At 45.2% G+C, this 22,459-nt stretch overlaps 1 protein-coding gene across 1 annotated transcript; it reads left to right on the forward strand.

Annotated features, from left to right (window-relative positions):
- The first annotated feature begins 6,028 nt into the window (after positions 1-6,028).
- On the forward strand, positions 6,029-21,008 carry LOC143930355 (uncharacterized). The gene is made up of 3 exons (XM_077454619.1): positions 6,029-6,225; positions 13,821-13,871; positions 20,609-21,008. The coding sequence occupies exons 1-3, from the start codon at positions 6,117-6,119 to the stop codon at positions 20,860-20,862; spliced, it is 414 nt and encodes a 137-aa protein (XP_077310745.1). The 5' UTR covers positions 6,029-6,116; the 3' UTR covers positions 20,863-21,008.
- Positions 21,009-22,459: the final 1,451 nt, after the last annotated feature.

The following is a 22,459-nucleotide window of genomic DNA, read 5'->3' on the forward strand; positions in this document are numbered from 1 at the left end:
TGCCCTATACTGCAGCAGTCCTTCATTGGTATAGGGACTGACGTACAGTCTGCTAATCACTAACACACAACCTGCTTGGTCCACAAAAGTTCTTATAAGGACTGGTAACTTGGTATAGGGTGCTACGGTACATAGGCCTGAGTGCAGTACAGTCTGCTGTTCTGTAAGGACCGCTATCGGTCCACAATACATAGGGTTGCCGTGCACTACTGCTGACCGCTGCCCTATACTGCAGCAGTCCTTCATTGGTATAGGGACTGACGTACAGTCTGCTAATCACTAACACACAACCTGCTTGGTCCACAAAAGTTTTTATAAGGACTGGTAACTTGGTATAGGGTGCTACGGTACATAGGCCTGAGTGCAGTACAGTCTGCTGTTCTGTAAGGACCGCTATCGGTCCACAATACATAGGGTTGACGTGCACTACTGCTGACCGCTGCCCTATACTGCAGCAGTCCTTCATTGGTATAGGGACTGACGTACAGTCTGCTAATCACTAACACACAACCTGCTTGGTCCACAAAAGTTTTTATAAGGACTGGTAACTTGGTATAGGGTGCTACGGTACATAGGCCTGAGTGCAGTACAGTCTGCTGTTCTGTAAGGACCGCTATCGGTCCACAATACATAGGGTTGACGTGCACTACTGCTGACCGCTGCCCTATACTGCAGCAGTCCTTCATTGGTATAGGGACTGACGTACAGTCTGCTAATCACTAACACACAACCTGCTTGGTCCACAAAAGTTTTTATAAGGACTGGTAACTTGGTATAGGGTGCTACGGTACATAGGCCTGAGTGCAGTACAGTCTGCTGTTCTGTAAGGACCGCTATCGGTCCACAATACATAGGGTTGACGTGCACTACTGCTGACCGCTGCCCTATACTGCAGCAGTCCTTCAGCGGTATAGGGACTAAGAGTTTTGTCACAGGGTGATTTAAAAAATGACAGGCAGAGGAAGAGGCAGGCCCTTCCGCAGGGGTGGTAGGGGTAGGGCAGGAGCAACAGCCTTGAGCCAAAGTGGGAAGTTGCAGAAGGTGCGTTCAATTACTTTAAAGGACGCACCAGACTTGGTTGAGTGGCTCACTCAGCCTTATTCTTCTGCACCCTCCTCATCCTCTCGATCTGCACCCTCTTCTTCACTCTCTGCTATGTGCACCCCCAAAGACACTACCACCAACAACACCACCACCACCACATACCTTCCGCTTGAGTGCAAATGGGGGCCTTCATGCTCCAGTGTTTTAATAGGGACCCCCGTATAAAAAGCATGAGGGTCAAGGACCAGTACTGGGTGGCAACGTACTTAGATCCCCGGTACAAACACAAAATGGCGGAAATGTTACCGCCGTCGCAGAGGGCTGTCAGAATGCAGCACTTCCAGGCCTTGCTTCGAGAAATGCTGCATTCTGCTTTTGCGTGCGCTGGCAGAGGAGCAATTCCCACTCCCAGAGAAGGATTTGCGGGTACCAATCCAACAGCGCCTGCAAGAAGAGGCCGGTTTGAAGATGTGTTGGTGACTTCGGATATGAGGTCATTCTTTCAGCCGACCCATCGACAGGTGTCATCCGGATCCAGCATCAGGGAACGCCTAGACCGTCAGGTGTCCGACTACATTGGGTTAACGGCCGATGTGGACGCTCTGAGGAGTGATGAACCCCTAGACTACTGGGTGGGCAGGCTTGACCTCTGGCCAGAGCTTGCCCAATTTGCAATCGAACTGTTGGCTTGCCCCTCATCCAGTGTCCTGTCCGAAAGGACGTTCAGCGCAGCAGGGGGGATTGTGACCGATAAGCGTACTCGCCTAGCTCACGACAGTGTTAACTACCTCACATTTCTAAAAATGAATGAGGCATGGATCTCGGAGGAATTCAACACATGTGATCAGTAGACCATGTATATGTCTATAAACAATTTTTGGAATCAAGCACACAGACCTTCTTAATTCATTTGGCTCACTTCCCTGACCCAAAAAAGCACACCGTACTATATGCCCCTACCCTCCTCTTTGAAGAGGTTGAGCGGTGTCATATTTCTACTGGGGCTGCTTATTATGAGGGGTTCCCACCATCCCTGTGCTGTGCTGACTTCCTCCTGGGTGTTCTTATTATGAGGGGCTCCCACCATCCCTGTGCTGTGCTGACTTCCTCCTGGGGGTTCTTATTATGAGGGGCTCCCACCATCCCTGTGCTGTGCTGACTTCCTCCTGGGGGTTCTTATTATGAGGGGATCACACCATCCCTGTGCTGTGCTGACTTCCTCCTGGGGCTGCTTACGGTGCTGCTGTCAGCGCTGTATGTCACGGAGCTGCTGTCAGCGCTGTATGTCACGGAGCTGCTGTCAGCGCTGTATGTCACGGAGCTGCTGTCAGCGCTGTATGTCACGGAGCTGCTGTCAGCGCTGTATGTCACGGAGCTGCTGTCAGCGCTGTATGTCACGGAGCTGCTGTCAGCGCTGTATGTCACGGTGCTGCTGTCAGCGCTGTATGTCACGGAGCTGCTGTCAGCGCTGTATGTCACGGAGCTGCTGTCAGTGCTGTATGTCACGGAGCTGCTGTCAGCGCTGTATGTCACGGAGCTGCTGTCAGCGCTGTATGTCACGGAGCTGCTGTCAGCGCTGTATGTCACGGTGCTGCTGTCAGCGCTGTATGTCACGGAGCTGCTGTCAGCGCTGTATGTCACGGAGCTGCTGTCAGTGCTGTATGTCACGGAGCTGCTGTCAGCGCTGTATGTCACGGAGCTGCTGTCAGCGCTGTATGTCACGGAGCTGCTGTCAGCGCTGTATGTCACGGTGCTGCTGTCAGCGCTGTATGTCACGGAGCTGCTGTCAGCGCTGTATGTCACGGAGCTGCTGTCAGCGCTGTATGTCACGGAGCTGCTGTCAGCGCTGTATGTCACGGAGCTGCTGTCAGCGCTGTATGTCACGGAGCTGCTGTCAGCGCTGTATGTCACGGTGCTGATGTCAGTGCTCTGTATTACGGTGCTGCTGTCAGTGCTCTGTATCTCCTGCACCCTCTTGTTTGCCTACCCTGGTCCCTGACCTTCCCTCTCCTCCATTGCCTTCATTAGCTCCATAGTCCTGAATTGTCAGAACAATTTCCCAAATAAAAAAAAAATGCTTGTAGTTATCGATCCCAAATTCACCTCATACATGTATTATGCTATTGTCCAGGTGGTGGGACTACGTGCTACCCCCTAATAATTACCCCGTGGCCGCAAATTCGACCTAAAGGTTTGCGAAATTCGCCTCCCATTGAAGTCAATGGAGCCCGCGGCGAACGGTCGTTTTCGCGAACGTTTGTGCCCGTTCGCGTTTCGCGTTCGCGAAACGTCCCGTCGGAAGTTCGTCCATCACTACACACAACACCCACTAACTCCTGCAGATGCCTTTTTTATAGAACAGCAGAGTTAAAGGGGTATATACAGATGTATACTGTGCTGTGCTGGAGGCACAGACAACTTCCAATAACTCCAGCAGATGCCAATCGGGCCCAAATACAGAACAGCTATGTAGGTGGATAATAGCGGTATGTACTGGGTACAGAGCAGGCACACAGCACGCACTATCTCCTGAGTGACACTGCTGACTGCAAGCTCTATTGTTAAAGATGGACCACTAGCTATATAGGTGAGGTGAATATCACGGTGTATACTGCGGTCAGGGCACGCAGACAATAACAAGAAAACAGCAGAGTTAAAGGGGTATATACAGATGTATACTGTGCTGTGCTGGAGGCACAGACAACTTCCAATAACTCCAGCAAATGCCAATCGGGCTCAAATACAGAACAGCTATGTAGGTGGATAATAGCGGTATGTACTGGGTACAGAGCAGGCACACAGCACGCACTATCTCCTGAGTGACACTGCTGACTGCAAGCTCTATTGTTAAAGATGGACCACTAGCTATATAGGTGAGGTGAATATCACGGTGTATACTGCGGTCAGGGCACGCAGACAATAACAAGAAAACAGCAGAGTTAAAGGGGTATATACAGATGTATACTGTGCTGTGCTGGAGGCACAGACAACTTCCAATAACTCCAGCAAATGCCAATCGGGCTCAAATAGAGAACAGCTATGTAGGTGTATATAGTGGTATGTACTGGGTACAGAGCACGCAGACAGCACGCACTAACACTACTGACTGCAAGCTCTATTATTAAAGCTAGATCACTAGCTATATAGGTGAGGTGAATATAGTGGTGTATACTGCGGTCAGGGCACAGACAGTAACCACTACACAAGAGCAAAATAGTAAATCAGCCAAAAACGATTGGTGTGTAACTGTGTTGAAGGTACACAGAACACCCACTGCTTCAGATGCTAACAAACACTACACGAGGCCGCCTGAAAGGCAGCTTTATATAGTGTGGGGCGTGCACTACACAGTCTGAGCTATGATTGGCCACAGGCAGGATGCCTGTGGCCAACCATTGCTCTTCCCGCTACTGGCGCTGCGATTGGCCAAGCATGCGGGGTCACAGTGCATGCTTGGCCAATCGTGAGACAGCAATGCATTGCGCCATCGCAGTGCATTGTGGGCCACACGAATTTTGCCGCGAACGGCCCAAACGTTCGGAATTCGGCGAACGCACGAACGACCAATGTTCGAGTCGAACATGCGTTCGACTCGAACACGAAGCTCATCCCTAATGGCTTCTATGACTGGCAGAGCTGGGCAGAAAGGGTGTGAATAATCAAGTACTCTTGATGAGCGCCTTTGACAGCGCTTCATTAACCCCCACCGAACCAGAAGGCATGAAGGGAGGACGATTTCACCTAATATGCCCCATACACACGGTCGGACATTCCGACCACAAAATCGGTCCGATTTTTTCTGACAGATTTTGGCTGAAACTTGTGTTGCATAGACACGGTCGCACAAAGTTGTCGGAAAATCCGATCATTCTGAATGAGGCGACATCAAACACGTATGTCGGGACTATAAATGGGCCAGTAGCCAATAGCTTTCATCTCTTCGTTTATTCTACGCATGCGTGGCACTTTGTCCATCGGAATTGTCTACACACGATCGGAATTTATGTGATCGGATTTTGTTGTGGGAAAATTTTAGATCCTGCTCTCAAACCTTGTGCGTTAGAAAATCTGACGGAAAAAGTCAGATGGAGCCCACACGCGGTCGGATTTTTTCGACAACATTATTTCCGTTAGAAAATTCGACCATTTGTGTGGGGGCAATAGAAGAGGAATTAGGGACACATCATACTGACAGAAAATGATGTCCCTTGTGCTGACTTTTGTGTTTTTTTATTTTATTTTGGCTGTGCTTAGAGTTTAGGATAGCACGGAAAACAAGCAACTGACCATACTTTTTAGGGCAATATTATACCACCAAAATTATCGGGTAAAGGTTCCTACGAATCCTCCCATGTCACTTTGCCCTGAAAAAAACATACATACAAATATAATAATTACTATATATATTTATTATATATTACACACACACACACACACACACACACACACACACACACACACACACACACACACACACACACACACACACACACACACACACACACACACACATTTTTACCAACTATAAACAAGGATTATGGATATGTTTTCATTATTTCATCAGTAGCACAACCAATAATTGTAGTAGTCACTATCCTGAAGAAAGCATCTTCTAGACAAACCTGTACTTCTAGTATCTTGGATAACTCATGTATGACTATATAGAGGATGTCATTGTATTCTTGATTACTAGGCAACACCCAATTACTGATCTATATTTGTTTATGGTCCACCCTTACATGACAACCTGAGATTTTGAGCACAATGTATAGAATAATGAAGAAAAAAATAACTACAGCATGACTCATGCAAGTCTTTTACAGGTGGGGGGTGATAAGATGAACCCACCTGTACTTATGGGCGGTGATCAATTGTTAATATTTCCAACAATCAATCTTAAATATACAAAGACTTGAATTGTTGGAATTGCATCAGACATCAGCTGTCAACCTTTTCTAATACAGTTCACCAGTGTATAAATGGGGCTGAGTTGTGAACCACAAAATCATAACTTGAAAGCAATATTCCTATATTAGCTGTTCAGTTTCAGTCTATTTCAAACCAAGTTAGTCATGTCTGGAATCAAGGGAAGCCGTGGACATGAGCACCACCACCATCATCATGACCACAATCAACAGAAATCAGACCAAACCGTCCTGGAGGCTAACCCAGGCTGCACTGGTAAGTGGTAGGGTAATTATCTTTTTAACCTCTATGTCTGCAGTCCACCTATAGTGGGAATCCACCAAGGAATGTTTGTGGCACTGCCTAGTTCCTGAAGCATTATATTCACTCTGCACATGTGATTTATGGCCCAGTGGCTTTGTGAAGTGTATCTAAACCCAAAGATGTCATGGCTGAATTTGTTTTCAGGATTTTTTGTCTTTATTTCCCCCCTGTGATCAGGCCAGTATCACACTCCCTGTCTTAGTGTCTCCACCATTTAGGGAGCTATGGAGAAGCAACAGAGACCCCCTTAGGCAGCAGAACTGTCTTGTGAAGGGAGTGTTATATAAGCTTTAGTTTTATGTAAACTCTAAATCATCTCTACCAGGACTTGTTTACACTAGTGGCTGGTAGGCCTCCTGTTGGGCTGGAAAAGCATTGGCTAGGGGGTGTACACATGCCACAGCTGAGATGCTTTGCTTCGCAGGATTTGGATCGCTGTCATGGACACAGATTGCCCTTCAGAAAGCAAAGCAAGTGTAAACAAGGCCCCAGTCTATCTCCAGCTCAATTGCAGTCAAATAAAATACCTTTTTTCCCTTTTGGGGAAAAAGATTTTACATAAATCAATAAAAGATTCCAGAATTTCCATAGTTTGAGTCACTAAGAACTAATATGCATATCAGACCTCTGACTGCACTCTGACTTCACATTGACTTGATGATGCAAACTTGTATCAGATCATTGACTTAAAACATATTGAAGCACGCCAATGATAGTGGGTTGCGCTTACTGGCCTACTTCTAAAATGCCAGTTGCCAGGCTATTTTATCTGGCATGGGAAAAAACACAGGGACTACCATTGCAGACGTATCCTTCTTAAAATGCTAGTTTTCTGGCAATCTTATTGCTCAAATGGCTTAAATATGTGTATATGATTTTTATAGGACTTATGATTTAACTCTAACTTTCCTGATCTGCATGTTTGCAAGTCACTGTCTTAACCACTTTCAGACCGGACCATTTTGCTGGTAAATGACCAGAGGTCTTTTTACACTTTGGCACTGCGCTGCTTTAACTGGTAATTGCGCGGTCATGCAATGTTGTACCCAAACAAAATTTGCGTCCTTTTCTTCCCACAAATAGAGCTTTCTTTTGATGGTATTTGATTGCCTCTGCGATTTTTATTTTTTGCGATATAAACGTAAAAAGACCGCAAATTTTGAAAAAAAATGATATTTTCTACTTTTTGTTATTAGAAAAATCCAATAAACTCAATTTTAGTCATACATTTAGGCCAAAATGTATTCAGCCACATGTCTTTGGTAAAAAAAAAGTCAATAATTGTATATTTATTGGTTTGCGCAAAAGTTGTCACATCTACAAACTAAGGTACGTTTTCTGGAATTTACGCAGCTTTTAGTTTACGACTGCCTATCTCATTTCTTGAGGTGCTAAAATGGCAGGGCAGTACAAAACCCCCCCAAATGACCCCATTTTGGAAAGTAGACCCCCTAAGGAAATTGATAAGAGGCATGTTGAGCCCATTGAATATTTTATTTTTTTGCCTCAAGCGATTGAATAATGACAAAAAAAAAATTTTTTTTTTTTTTTTACACAAAGTTGTCACTAAATGATATATTGCTCACACATGCTATGGGCGTATGTGAAATGACACCCCAAAATAAATTCTGCTGCTTCTCCTGAGTACGGGGATACCACATATGTGGGACTTTTTGGGAGCCTAGCCGCGTACGGGGCCCCGAAAACCAAGCACCGCCTTCAGGCTTTCTAAGGGCGTAAATTTTTGAGTTCACTTCTCACTACCTATTACAGTTTTGAAGGCCATAAAATGCCAAGATGGCACAAAACCCCCACAAATGACCCCATTTTAGAAAGTAGACACCCCAAGCTATTTGCTGAGAGGCATGTTGAGTTCATGGAATATTTTATATTTTGCCACAAGTTGCGGGAAAATTACAAACTTTTTTTTTTTTTTTTTTTTTTTCACAAAGTTGTCACTAAATGATATATTGCTCACACATGCCATGGGCATATGTGAAATGACACCCCAAAATAAATTCTGCTGCTTCTCCTGAGTACGGGGATACCACATATGTGGGACTTTTTGGGAGCCTAGCCGCGCACGGGGCCCCGAAAACCAAGCACCGCCTTCAGGCTTTCTAAGGGCGTAAATATTTGACTTCACTCCTCACTACCTATTACAGTTTTGAAGGCCATAAAATGCCAAGATGGCACAAAACCCCCACAAATGACCCCATTTTAGAAAGTAGACACCCCAAGCTATTTGCTGAGAGGCATGTTGAGTCCATGGAATATTTTATATTTTGCCACAAGTTGCGGGAAAATTACAAACTTTTTTTTTTTTTTTTTTTTTTCACAAAGTTGTCACTAAATGATATATTGCTCACGCATGCCATGGGCATATGTGAAATGACACCCCAAAATAAATTCTGCTGCTTCTCCTGAGTACGGGGATACCACATATGTGGGACTTTTTGGGAGCCTAGCCGCGTACGGGGCCCCGAAAACCAAGCACCGCCTTCAGGCTTTCTAAGGGCGTTACAGTTTTGAAGGCCATAAAATGCCAAGATGGCACAAACCCCCCCCAAATGACCCCATTTTGGAAAGTAGACACCCCTAAATTTAGGGGTACACTAGTGAGACTAGGTAATAAATGGCGGGTGCCCTGAAACTATAAAAAAATAACTAACCAACCAGCGTCACCTGTAACAGTTATATGGTGATCACTGGTGAAAGGGTTAACTAGGGGGCAATCAGGGGGCTTTATGCGGTAGTATATGGGGGTCCCTGGCGCTATAAAAAGCTGCGGCGAACCTAAATACCTACCTGCCTAACTAGCGTCACCTGTGACACTAATACAGCGATCAGAAAAACGATCGCTTATTAGGCTGGGTTCACACTGGAGCGATGCGGGAACGCCACGAATGCGCGGCGGGTTCCCGCATCGCATGCCTCCCGGCGGCAGTTCACACTGCCCTATGCGAACTGCTGGGAATGTCAGTGAAATGTTACTGACACCCCCAGATCAGTTCGCATATCGCAGTGCGATCTGCAAACTCGGATCGCATGGTGTGAACACCCATGCGATCCGATTCTGCTGCGGGCCAAAAAAAGGGTCCCGTGCGAATTTGCGGCGGGTGCGGCGGGTGTGGCGGGTGCGGCGGGTGCGGCGAATGGCTGAACTCGAATCGCACAGAGATCGGATGTGATTTGCACTGCAGTGCGGTGCGAATCACATCCGTTCTCAAACCGCTGCAATCTGAACCCAGCCTTAGTGACACTGGCGACGGGGGGTGATCACGGGGTTAAACCTTTATTGGGGGGGTTAGGGGGGTACCTTAGAACTAAAGGGGGCTAACCCTAACTGCCCTAACAGTTATTAGTCACAAATGACACCCGCCGGGTGATCAGGGGGTTAAACCTTTATTAGGTAATAAATGGCGGGTGCCCTGAAACTATAAAAAAATAACTAACCAACCAGCGTCACCTGTAACAGTTATATGGTGATCACTGGTGAAAGGGTTAACTAGGGGGCAATCAGGGGGCTTTATGCGGTAGTATATGGGGGTCCCTGGCGCTATAAAAAGCTGCGGCGAACCTAAATACCTACCTGCCTAACTAGCGTCACCTGTGACACTAATACGGCGATCAGAAAAATGATCGCTTATTAGGCTGGGTTCACACTGGAGCGATGCGGAAACGCCGCGAATCCGCGGCGGGTTCCCGCATCGCATGCCTCCCGGCGGCAGTTCACACTGCCCTATGCGAACTGCTGGGAGTGTCAGTGAAATGTTACTGACACCCCCAGATCAGTTCGCATATCGCAGTGCGATCTGCAAACTCGGATCGCATGGTGTGAACACCCATGCGATCCGATTCTGCTGCGGGCCAAAAAAAGGGTCCCGTGCGAATTTGCGGCGGGTGCGGCGGGTGTGGCGGGTGCGGCGGGTGCGGCGAATGGCTGAACTCGAATCGCACAGAGATCGGATGTGATTTGCACTGCAGTGCGGTGCGAATCACATTCGTTCTCATAAACCGCTGCAATGTGAACCCAGCCTTAGTGACACTGGCGACGGGGGGTGATCACGGGGTTAAACCTTTATTGGGGGGGTTAGGGGGGTACATTAGAACTAAAGGGGGCTAACTCTAACTGCCCTAACAGTTATTACAGTCACAAATGACACCAATGCAAAAAAAAAAAAAAAAAAAAAAAAATGACATTGGTGTCACTGTGACTGGGGGGCAGGGGTAATTGGGGGGGTGATCGGGGGGTAAAGGGGGGGTGTGAGTGTGCCTGGCATGTTCTACTGTGTGTGTAGAGTGTTGGTGCAACTCACCGATCCGCTCTCCTCCGTGTCGGAACGGAAAATACCGACACGGAGGAGAGAATACATCACTTCCTCTCCTGTGTTTACATTACAGGAGAGGAAGTGATGTCACGGGGGATTTCCATTCGTCGAGAGCGATCGCGAGGGGGTGGCCATGAATGAATGGCCGCCCCCTCATCCCGGATCGCTCTCGAAGAAATGCCGACCGCCGCAGGCACCGGGGGGGGGGCCCGATCGGGCCCCCCACCCGCGGGCAGGCAGGGACTTATATATACGCCCATATGCCTGCCCGTGCCATTCTGCCGACGTATATCGTCGTGCGGCGGTCGGCAAGTGGTTAAAGTGGTTGTAAATCCTTACATACTGTATACTCAGTGAAGTGACTGGCCTCAGGTGATAAGTGGAGATTAAACAAATCCTCCTACATACGTTATACCTGTTTATCTACAATGCTTTCTTCTCTACAGCCATTAAAATTTCTGGATTTTAAAGCTTTTCTGAGATTTCTGAGATTTCTGAAAAGGGGGTAGAGAGCTGAAGTTACACTCCTCAGAGAGGAGAGCTCTGAGAGCACACGAGCACACACACACACTTCAAAGCACACAAGAACAGAGCTGAAGCTGCCAAATCAGCAAGAGATCCCTCCCCTATCACCATTTTTCTCTTTGTGTCAGGAAAACATGTCAATGGCGATTCATGCTGATAGCAGAGGACCAAGGCAGCAGATAAAATTGACATTAGAACTCCTAATTGAGACAAGTACACACTATAGGGGGATATGCTTTATTCATATTTCATGGCTGAGGTTTACAACCACTTTAAGCTACTGAACCCAATGATAGCCAGGCTAATTTCAGAAGCCTGGTTGGTCAGAAATTAGATAATAAAAACCCACCTCTTTCTCTTAGTAGAGGTTTCTTCTTATACAGACATATATCAGAATTTAATATAAAATCTAAAGTTTGCATGTGGTATTGTCACTACTGCACAATATTGACTTTAAATAAAGGATTTATTGTTTGCTGAACAACATTTAATGACATTCACCAAACTTTCACTGCAGGTGAATCTTCCTGGTGCATTTATTAAACTACAGTGATTGTCACATTAACCGTACTATATATATATATATATATATATATATATATACACACATGAACTTTAATGGCATCCCAGGGTTAGTCGGTAGGGTTCAAGGTTCAATATTGAGTTGGCTCACCCTTTGCCGCTATAACAGATTCAATTCTTCTGAGAAGGCTGTCCACCAGGTTTAGGAGTGTTTCTATGGGAATGTTTGACCATTCTTCCAGAAGTGCATTTGTGAGGTCAGGCAGATGTCTGATATGAAGGCCTGGCTCGCCATCTCCGCTCTAATTCATCCTAAAGGTGTTCTATCAGGTTGAGGTAAGGACTCTGTGTAGGTCAGTCAAGTTCTCCCACTCCAAACTCCCTCATCCATGTCTTTATGGACCTTGCTTTGTGCACCGGTCAAAATCATTATGGTGTGGGGTTGCTTTTCAGTGGTTGGGCTTGGCCCCTTAGCCCCTCTTAAGGTGTCAGCATAGCTAGACATGTTGAACAATTTCAATTTCACGCTCCCAACTTTGTGGGAACAGCTTGGGGATGGCCCCTTCCTGTTCCAACATGACTGCACACCAGTGCACAAAGCAAGGTCCATAAAGACACAGATGAGTTGTCTTATCCAACATCAGTGCCTGACCTCACAAATGCACATCTGTAAGAACGCTCAAATATTCCCAAACTGTTCTCTCAAAGTTTGGAGCATTAAATTATCCAAAATGTCTTGATATGATGACACCTTAAGAGTTTCCTTCACTGGAACTAAGGAGCCAAACCCAACACCTGAAAAACAACCCCACACCATAATCTGCCCTCCACCAAATAATTTGGATCAATGCAGAAAGCAAGCTCTATAAAGCCATGGATGAGTGAGTTTAGGGTGGAGGAACTTGACTTGCCTGCACAGCCCTGACCTTAACCTGATAGAATATCTTTGGGATGAATTAGAGCGGAGACTGCAAGCCAGGCCTTCTTGTTCAACCTCTGCCTGACTTCACAAATGTTCTTCTGGTAGAATGGTCAAACATTCCCATAGACACTCCTAAACTTTGTGGACAGACTTTCCAGAAGAGTTGAAGCTGTTATAGCTGCAAAGGGTGGGCCAACTCAATATTGAACCCTATAGACTAAAACTGGGACGCCATTAAAGTTCATTTGTCTGTAAAGACAGTGTCCCAATATTTTTTGGCAATATAGTGTATATTTTTGAATACACTATGTTTTTTCCCTGTAAGTTATATGTCATCTTATTTTGTAGGTTGTATTTATAGAGCATTTTCTGTCTGTATACTAAAATCATTCACTGTACAGTGTGCATTTTATTAATGCCCTGATTTTTTATGTTCTACTTTAGGTTCAGTCCACTAAGTTGCAGAAGTACTTTATATGCCGTTGTTCAAATCACAAACATAAATATCTCATGGGTGTAGAATTCAGCATGCAATAAAACCAAGCTTTGCAAAATAGCAAAAACTGGGTAATTGTGTTGTGAAGCAGAAAACACAAATTACAAAGAAAAGAAACACTGTAAAAAAATGTATTTATTGATGTGTTAGAATAATGCTGAAAAATATATAACAAGAGCAGGGCTGGATTAACGTAGGGGCTATTGGAGCTGCAGCTCCAGGCCCCTACCTTAATATAGGCCCAGCCACCCAAAAAGGACATGGAAAGCAATGGGCCAATGGGAAGAGATCTCCCCTGACGGGCCCTGCATTCCACATGAACCGCCTGGGCAGGGTGGTGGGACTGATAATGGGCACTGCATGAGCAGTCCTAACAGAAGCCTGGGGCACGCCGATGCAGGGCTCTTACAGAAGTCTGGGGCTTCCATAGTGTTAGGCCTGCGCAGCTGCACTCTTTCAGCTCAGAGTGCACGCCAATGCATGGCCCTTACAGAAACTTGGCAAATCAAATGCCAGGCTTCCCTAGCGTTATGCCTGTGCGGCGGCGCACTTTTGAGTTTGGGTGCATGCCAGCACAGGCTCTTGGAAAGCAGAAGGGTGCCCAGTAAAAGGCCCACCAAAATCCTCAGCACCAAGCACAGGATGCTCTTAATCCGGCCCTGAACAAGAGGGGCAAATTGTCTGCTATTCTTAATCCCACACAGCCAACCTTACTGAGCTATTAAGGTTTTTGTTCTCTTATGTTTTCCAGCACCAGCACCTACAGTTGTGACTGTTCCAAAACCAGCTTGTGGGAGTCAAGGTATGTTATATTTAAAATTACAAATAACATAAAACGCTATTAGCTACTTACCACTTAAAGAGTAGATGTTAAGGTGAGAAATCAGAATCGTATTCAAAAGCATAGCCTTGAAATATTGACATTAGGAGGAACCACATACACAATATTAGTATAATGTTCAGCACAAAACCATCTGATGAAAAAGATTAAAAGTTAAAAATTTTAATAAAAAGTAATGCATCTGCATGCTGATACATGAAGGTGCAACCAAGTGAATGGTTAGTGGATTGAAAGTTCTGGTGGATGAACCCCTAAAAATGAATCTCTAAAGAAAGTCTCTAAATGTAGGCTGTAATGGGGGTGAGGTTGCTTCAGGGAACCCGATCACTGTGAACAAAAGGAAAGCAAAGCAGGAGAGAGAAGCGCCAAGCCAATCCTTTAACCACTTAAGCCCTGGACCCTTTTGCAGCTAAAGGACCAAGCCCCTTTTTGCGTTTTGGCACTGTGTCGCTTTAACTGATAATTGTGCAGGCGTGCGACATGGCTCCGAAACAAAATGGACGTCTTTTTTCCCCACAAATAGAGCTTTCTTTTGGTGGTATTTGATCACCCCTGCGGTTTTTATTTTTTGCGCTATAAACAAAAATATAGCGACAATTTTAAAAAAAAAAGCATTATTTTTGATATTTTGCTATAATAAATATCCACCAAAAATATATAAAAAAATATTTTTTTCCCTCAGTTTAGGCAGATACGTATTCTTCTACATATTTTTGGTAAAATCGCAATAGGCATTTATTGATTGGTTTGCGCAAAAGTTATAGCGTCTACAAAATAGGAGATAGTATATGGCATTTCTATTAATATATATATATTTTTTTACTAGTAATGGCGGTGATCAGCAATTTTTATTGTGACTGCAACATTATGGTGGACACGTCGGGACAATTTTGACACCATTGACATTAATACAGCAATCAGTGCAATTAAAAATGCAGTGATTACTGTAAAAATGTCATTGGCAGTGAAGGGGTTAACCACTAGGGGGCAGTGTAGGGGTTAAGTGTGTGTTTTTTTAACTGTAGGGGGGTGTGGCTTGGCGTCGGACATCACTGATCATCTGTTCTTATAACAGCGAACAGACGATCAATGGCAGGCTCAGTAGGAAGCACGAGGAGAGTTTTTTTTTTTTATACACTTACCTCTCCTCGTTCTTCAGCTCTGTGACCCGATCGTGGGACACCAGCGGCGATCGGGTCCACGCGTCCTGCGGTCACGGAGCTCAGGACTGGGTTGCGAGTGCGCCGGCGCGCTCGCGACCCACGGCTGGGCACTTAAAGGGCAACGTACCTGTACGTGCTTGTGCCCAGCCGTGCCATTCTGCTGACGTACATCGGCGTGAGGCGGTCCTTAAGCAGTTAAACAGGTTAGGAATCAATTCAGTACATAAGTATGAAACACTAAAAACTTGCGCAAAAAATTCTGGAGCAATCGCAGAGTGCTAGAGCGGGTGGGAGCTTCCATGTACAGTGTTACAGGAGCACGGAAGGATCGCCGTAAAGTCTCTATTGAAGGATCCACAAGCACTGTGTGTTAGCTGCAGCTGGAGCCTCAATAAGCCTCATGGAGTTGGTGAAGAAGGTGAGGCCGTACCTTTGACATCATGTGGGCGGCTCCCCAGTTTGACATCCCTGGACCACTCCCACCTAGAGACACACAGCCGACGTCTCCATGAGGCTTATCAAGTCTCCAGCTGTGGCTAACACACAACACTCATGGATCCCTCAATAGAGACTTTCCGGCGGGCCTCCTGTGCTCCTGTGACACTGCACGTAGAAGCTCCCACCTGCTCTAGCACTCTGCAAGTGATCCAAAACTTCAAGTCCTAAACATGGGTGTAACATGTAACACAGGGGTCTCAAACTGGCGGCCCTCCAGCTGTTGCAAAACTACAAGTCCCATGAGGCATTGCAAAGCTGACAGTTACAAGCATGACTCCCACAGGCAGAGGCATGATGGGACTTGTAGTTTTGCAGCAGCTGGAGGGCCGCCAGTTTGAGACCCCTGATGTAACATGTTGTAAAAGGTGGAGTAAGTCCAGTGTTTTTCAACCATTTTTCAGGAAAGACACCCTTTAAAATGTTGGACAGTCTTGGGGCACCCCATTCTAGAATGTAAAAAACTATTCTAATAGCTTTACACAATGCAGCAACATCCACACATAGGACATCCTCACATAGGACACCCAACGTTAGAGGTGATTTATTCTTCCAAAGCAAATACAATTTTGATTGGTTGCTATGCAGAGCTGCTTGAGTAAATTTCCCCCAATGCATCTTTTTTCCATTCAAGAGCAGAAAACACAGGGGCAGGCTGTGCAGTTATTGATTACTGTAACAGGCAACTCTTAGCCCCTGTACACACGGTCAGACATTCCCGGCAACCAAATCCGTCGGATTTTGTCAGACGAATTTTGTCCAAAACTGTTGCATACACACGGTCGGACAAAGTTGTCGGAAACAGAACGTGATGACGTTATTTCGTTACGACGGAACTACGTTCACGCTAGTAGCCAATAGCTTTGGTGTAGGAATTTGATCTGAGCATGCGTGGCACTTTGTCCGATCGGAATTCTCTACACATGATCGGAGTATGTCCGATCGGAGCATTTTGTCGGAAAATTCTACCAACAAGTTGGAAAACTTGGTCTGTCGGATACTCAGACGGAAACAGTCCGATGGAGACCACACACATTCGGAATATGCGACACAACGGTCCGATCGGACACATTCCGTCGGAATCTCCGACCGTGTGTACAAGGGCTTAAGGCGTCAGCATACAGAGACATTTTGGAAAATTTGAAATTCATGCTTCCAACTTTGCGGGAACTGTTTGGGGATGACACTCTTCCTGTTCCAAGATACAATAGCCATTTGCCACTAAAAGACTAAATGTTAAGGTGAGAATCAGAATCTCACATTTATGCCAAAAGACAGGGGGAAAAAAAGCTCACGAAACATGACATGTCTCTTTTTTTTTTTTGCTGCCACACAGTGCAGCTTTGGAGCTGCAGCAAATGTGTATGGGGTTGTTTGGCAACCACTGCCTCAGCCAACAGGTTTTGCTGCCTGATAGTGCCCATGTGAAGGGACCTAAGAAAAATCTGAGGCAATTAATTCAATACTGGAAGACAGGCAATTACTTATTTTTTGTGGTGTCTGTGGTAGTATGTTAAATTCATAACATTTTTTTACTAATGTTTTAATAATATAGAAACGTCAGTTATTTTCTTAAACCTATTTGTGTAGTAGTAACCCCATAGGGGCTGCTGAGAAATTTGTGGCCCACCTGTCACCCTGCCCAACCTGGCAATCACTTCCAGACACTCCAAGACAATGAACAAGTCCATCAGCTTTTTTGTATTTTATTGAGGAATTAGAACTCGGATGGGGTTAAGAGATTCATGGAATGCCCAGAAATGTATTGTTGCTTGTTTTGGGACAATTTAGATATTCTCCTCCTGCACAACTAGACATGTGCAAAAGGAAAAAATTTGTTTAGTTTCGTTTCGTTTTAATTCGTTAATTCATTAATTTCGTTTAGTTATATTCGTTAACTTCCTTAAATTCGTTTTCGGATTTCGTTTAGTTTTCTAACGAATTCGAAAAATCGGCCACATTCGAAAATATTTCAACCAAATTCGAAAATATTTCTACCGGATTCGAAATGATTTCAACATGATTCGATATTATTTCAACCACATTCGAAAATATTTTGTGACCTGACTTTAGGGCCATGTATCTCGGAGTCACTTGGTGCTAATAACTCCAAATTTGTTGTAGTGATAGTACTATTGTGTTTGCATACCAAATTTGGGGTTTCTAGCTATAAGTGACCCCGAGATATGGGGCCCCAAATTCGGGTCGCAAAATGTCATTCTCTGCTCTAATAACTAATAACATTTTGCGACCCTATTTTGGGGCCACATATCTCGGAGTCACTTATAGCTAGAAACCACAAATTTGGTATGCAAACACAATAACACTAGCACTACATATCCAAATTTGAAGTGTCTAGCACCAAGTGACCCCGAGATACATGGCCCTAAAGTCGGGTCACAAAATATTTTCGAATGTGGTTGAAATAATGTCCAATGCAGTTGAAATAATTTCGAATCATGTCGAATTCATTCGAATTCATTTGTTATATTTCTTTCGTATTCGTTGTAATTTGTTATTTTTTTATTCGGACATTCGGATGCATCCGAATGTCCGAAAGATGCAAAATTCGGCCGAATTTCGATTCGTTACGAAACGAATTGCACAAGCCTATGCACAACCCTTGCTGCAGACGATCTCTTCTTCTCCCTCCAGCACAGTTCTTCAGGAGCAGCTAGCATATGGTTAGGCCTAACTCTGGTTACAGTTCATTACAGGCTGGGATTGTGGGCCCCTTTAGTGTAGCAACCAAAATAGGAAAGTCTTTAGTGCTAGCTGACCTTGGTGGACTACTGATCCCAGTAAGCCCTTTGCAAGTCCTGACAGTCCTCCTGACTGCAGCGGCCAAACTTCACCGCCATTAGCATCTAAGTCTCTCCCACCTCTGACTGCTCACTCCCAGTCCTCTCCAGCATGCCTCTCCCAGCTCTCCCGATTGTGCCTGCCACTCACCAACAGCTGATGGATCCCTCCTGGAGACTTGCCTGGCAGTATTCCCCACTGTCCTCTCCTGTTCAGGATACCTATTGGGTTGTGTGGGGTTCCTGTTCAGTTTTGAGCCTCTAGCCCAAGGTCACCCGCCAGACTGGGGGGCTCCCTCCAAGGTCGACAGCATAACACTCAATCTCCAGTTCTTCCAGCCAAACAATCCCCCCCCCCCCAGCTGGGCTGACTCTAGTTATTTAAGGAGGCCTGCCTCCTGCCAGTCCAGGTTGGGGATTGGTCAGGGCTCCTCAGAGCACCCCAGACAGCTCCACCTCTCTTCCCCACCTTCCTTCTAGAAGCCTCTAGAAACAGAAGGGAGGTAACTGAAAGATGAAACTAGCTGTGAGTCACCAGCCACAGATAAAAACAAACTCTACCACCTATCTAACTACATTTGAATAGAGTACAATGTTTAAGAAAAGCTCTCAGTTGTCTGAGAGAACTACAGGCTGCTGCATACAACCCACCAGAGCAAGTGCTAAATATTACAGTGCAATGAGATAAAACTGAAAAATGAGCTTTACCTATGCAGAGGCCTCTCTCTATAGAAAAATGTGTTGTGTTTAACCAAAACATTGCAAATGCATCACAAAAACAGATTTCATTTACTCACTGTGGTGTTCACAGCTCATAGCACAAGGCCTCTCCCAGTAGTCTCTCATGGCAATAAGCTTCATAGGCCTAAAAGTCTTACGGCAACACGCTTAAAAGGCCTCTCCTAAATTTCTCTTATGGTAACAAGTTTCATAGGTCTCGTGAAAAAACACTTCAAAGGCCTCACCTAGCAGTGTCTCGTGGCAATGCACTGCTAGGCCTCTCTGAGCTTTCTCTTAGACCCCTTTTACACTGGGGTGCTTTTCAGGCACTTTAGCAATACAAATAGCCTCTGAAAAGCGCCTCCTATTCATTATAGTGTGTCTTTTCACACCGGGCCGGTGCGCTTGCAGAACATTTAGAAAAGTCCTGCAATCAGCATCTTTGGGGTGGGTTGAGAGCCTGTATATAGCTCTCCCAAAATGCCCTGCAAGAGCAAAATTGTAACACATCTTCTCCCAGAAAGGGGAGTATACCTCTATTCTTTAAAGTGGTTGTAAACCTTCAATTTTTTTCTAAAAAATAACAAACATACCAATACTTGCCTGCTCTGTGCAATCATTTGGCACAGGAGTAGCCCCAATCCTCTTCCTCTGGGGCCCCCGTCAGCACTCCAGGTCCCTTCTCTTCATCTGGTGCCCCCCAGGCAAAGCTGTCCTGCTGTTGCGCCCATTGACACAGACAGAGTCAGCCCACCCCATCACATGATTTGATATCAATCTGCCCAATGAGGAGAGAGACAGCATCTGGAGCCGCTGCACTCCTGCACATTGCTGGATCAGATCGGGCTCAGGAAAAAAGGACGGGGAGCTGCAGCACAGAAGGTTTTGCACCTTAATGCATAGAATGCATTAAGGTGAAAAAACTTGGAGGCTTTAAAAACCACTTTAAGATACTGCAAATCCCATAGTCCATCTTGAGTGTGTGTGTGTGTGTGTCCCTCATGGGACAGAGGAGTCAGGTGCTTCTCCCTCATCTGCTGGGGAATAATAGGCACTTAAAAAAATATACACACAAATGTATAATTTATATAACATGCAAAAATGTCACTATTATACAGTGGTGTGAAAAAGTGTTATTAGGTTTAGGGGGCAATCACTTTTTCACACAGGGCCATGATGGTTTGGATTTTTTTTTCACCTTTAATAATAAACACCTTCATTTACAAATTGCATTTTGTGTTTACTTGTGTTGTCCTTGACTATTGTTTAAATTGGTTTGATGTTCCGAAACACTTAAGTGTGACAAACATGCAAAGGAACAGGAAATGAGGAAGGGGGCAAACACTTTTTCACACCACTGTAAGTCTGTGTATTATTGCAAATGTCCTCCATTAGTAGATTGTATTGCATATCTTAAATCAGGTAAATGTGCTACTCCTAGACACATTTGCCTTAGTAAATATGTATCTATAAATAGATTTACAAATTATTTTCTCACAAATGTCTTTCTACAAAACAGCTCCAGTGCCAGTGGTACCCCAACCCGCTTCTCCACCTCAGCCAACTGCACCTAAAATTGTGACACCCCAGCCAGCTGTACCTCAGTGTGTGCCACCCCAGCCTCAACCTCAATGTGCAGCACCCCAGCCAGCTGCACCTCAAACCGTGGCACCCCAGCCTCAACCTCAATGTGCAGCACCCCAGCCAGCTGCAGCTCAAACCGTGGCACCCAAGCCCTGCGTGGTCAAGGGCAATGCAGGAGTCAAGAAGTAATAACAATTATACTGACAAAGATTGTCTATATTATATCATCATCTTGTAATACATAACATTGTAATGTTTCTTAGACAATTAAAAAATCTGAAAATCATGTTAATATCTTAAATTCTTACTGATATTAAATTATCTCCAGCAATGAATTTTGTGGCTGTAGTCTTTAATGTATATGGATGTATATTACAATATAAAAATAGAACTCCTGGCAAACACCTAGATCCAAATGTAAAAGAACTATAATGTTTACCCCCGCAGGAGCCACTTATTATGATGGGTTGGTTCTCTGTTCTGCCTTGATCCTGTAAAATGTTCTATTCCCTCTGACACACCTGGTTATATGATAGAAGGCTGCACACTCCTGTATAACTTAAGTATTAGTATATTACAACTATTAGTATACAGGAAATAGGCCACAGGCTTTATGATGGTAACTAAAGTAGGTATATATTATTGCAAGGAATGATAAATGAGAAGCAAAAAAACAATAAACAAATAAATGAATACATTTGAATGGGTTAACAGGGGTGTCAAACTCGAATTCATTGTGGGTCGCATCAGCTTTATGGTTTCCCTCAAAAGGCCAGTTGTATCAGCAAAACTATATAAATATATGTACTCTTTATCATATAAATATTTGCCTCTGCATTCAATTATTACTGGTTTTAGTAGGAAACATAAGACTTAGGCTGTGAAGAGGAGGTGCAGACCAGCATGCAGTGTTCATTTTGACGTCAAATTTAGTTTTAGTCATAGTCTTTTAACTAAAATGGCATTTTAGTTTTAGTTGTATTTTAGTCATTTGAATTGCTTTAGTTTTAGTCGTATTTTAGGTCGACTAAAATAGTGTTCATTTCATAGACAAACATATTTTCATTGACAAAATTAGGAGGAGGTGGTGCTACAGTTACAGAGAGAGGATCAGGATCAGTAGGAGTTCTGACGGGGGAGTGGTAGATACCAGCATCTGAGGCTGCACATAGAAGTGCAGAATATGGGCGTGGCCTGACAGCGGAGCTGTATGGACGTGTGAGCCCAGAGCTCCGAGCGAACGGGGATTACAGCGGCTGTTAGCGACTCAGCTCGGTGGCCCTCTACATCGTAATGGCGGCGGGACACATCGCACCACCAAGAGCCATGTCGGGGAGACGCCGCCCGCACCGTAAGCCACATCGCTTGACCGATTTTTATCCGCTCAGAGGCACAGGGGTGGACCAAGATGGCGCCGAGTCCTACACGCCGCGGAGGACCGCATCCAAGCACAAGACGGCAAAAAAAAAAAGTACACGCTCCATAAATAGAGACCTAGATGAGAAGAAAACTGTCTCTCCCTCAATCCCATCCTCCCGCAGCCCTGTTAAAGCCAAACCTAGGCTGGATGAGGGCGGATTGAGTCCGACTGCGAGCCAGGCCTCTGACTCTGGTGAGGACACAAGAGACTTGCTGGAGTCAATTGAGACATTCCCCACACAGAACCAGCCTGTGCTAGACACGGTCCTAAAGGACATGTTGCTCTCCTTGCGCAGCACATTGCAATCAGATATGGCCACGTACATGCATTGGTTCAATACTGATACAAAGGAATTAGGCAATAGGG

This window comes from Lithobates pipiens, unplaced genomic scaffold (assembly GCF_037356315.1).
Source record: "Lithobates pipiens isolate NorthernLeopardFrog02 unplaced genomic scaffold, aLitPip1_a1.2 Scaffold_25, whole genome shotgun sequence".
Taxonomy (NCBI): domain Eukaryota; kingdom Metazoa; phylum Chordata; class Amphibia; order Anura; family Ranidae; genus Lithobates; species Lithobates pipiens.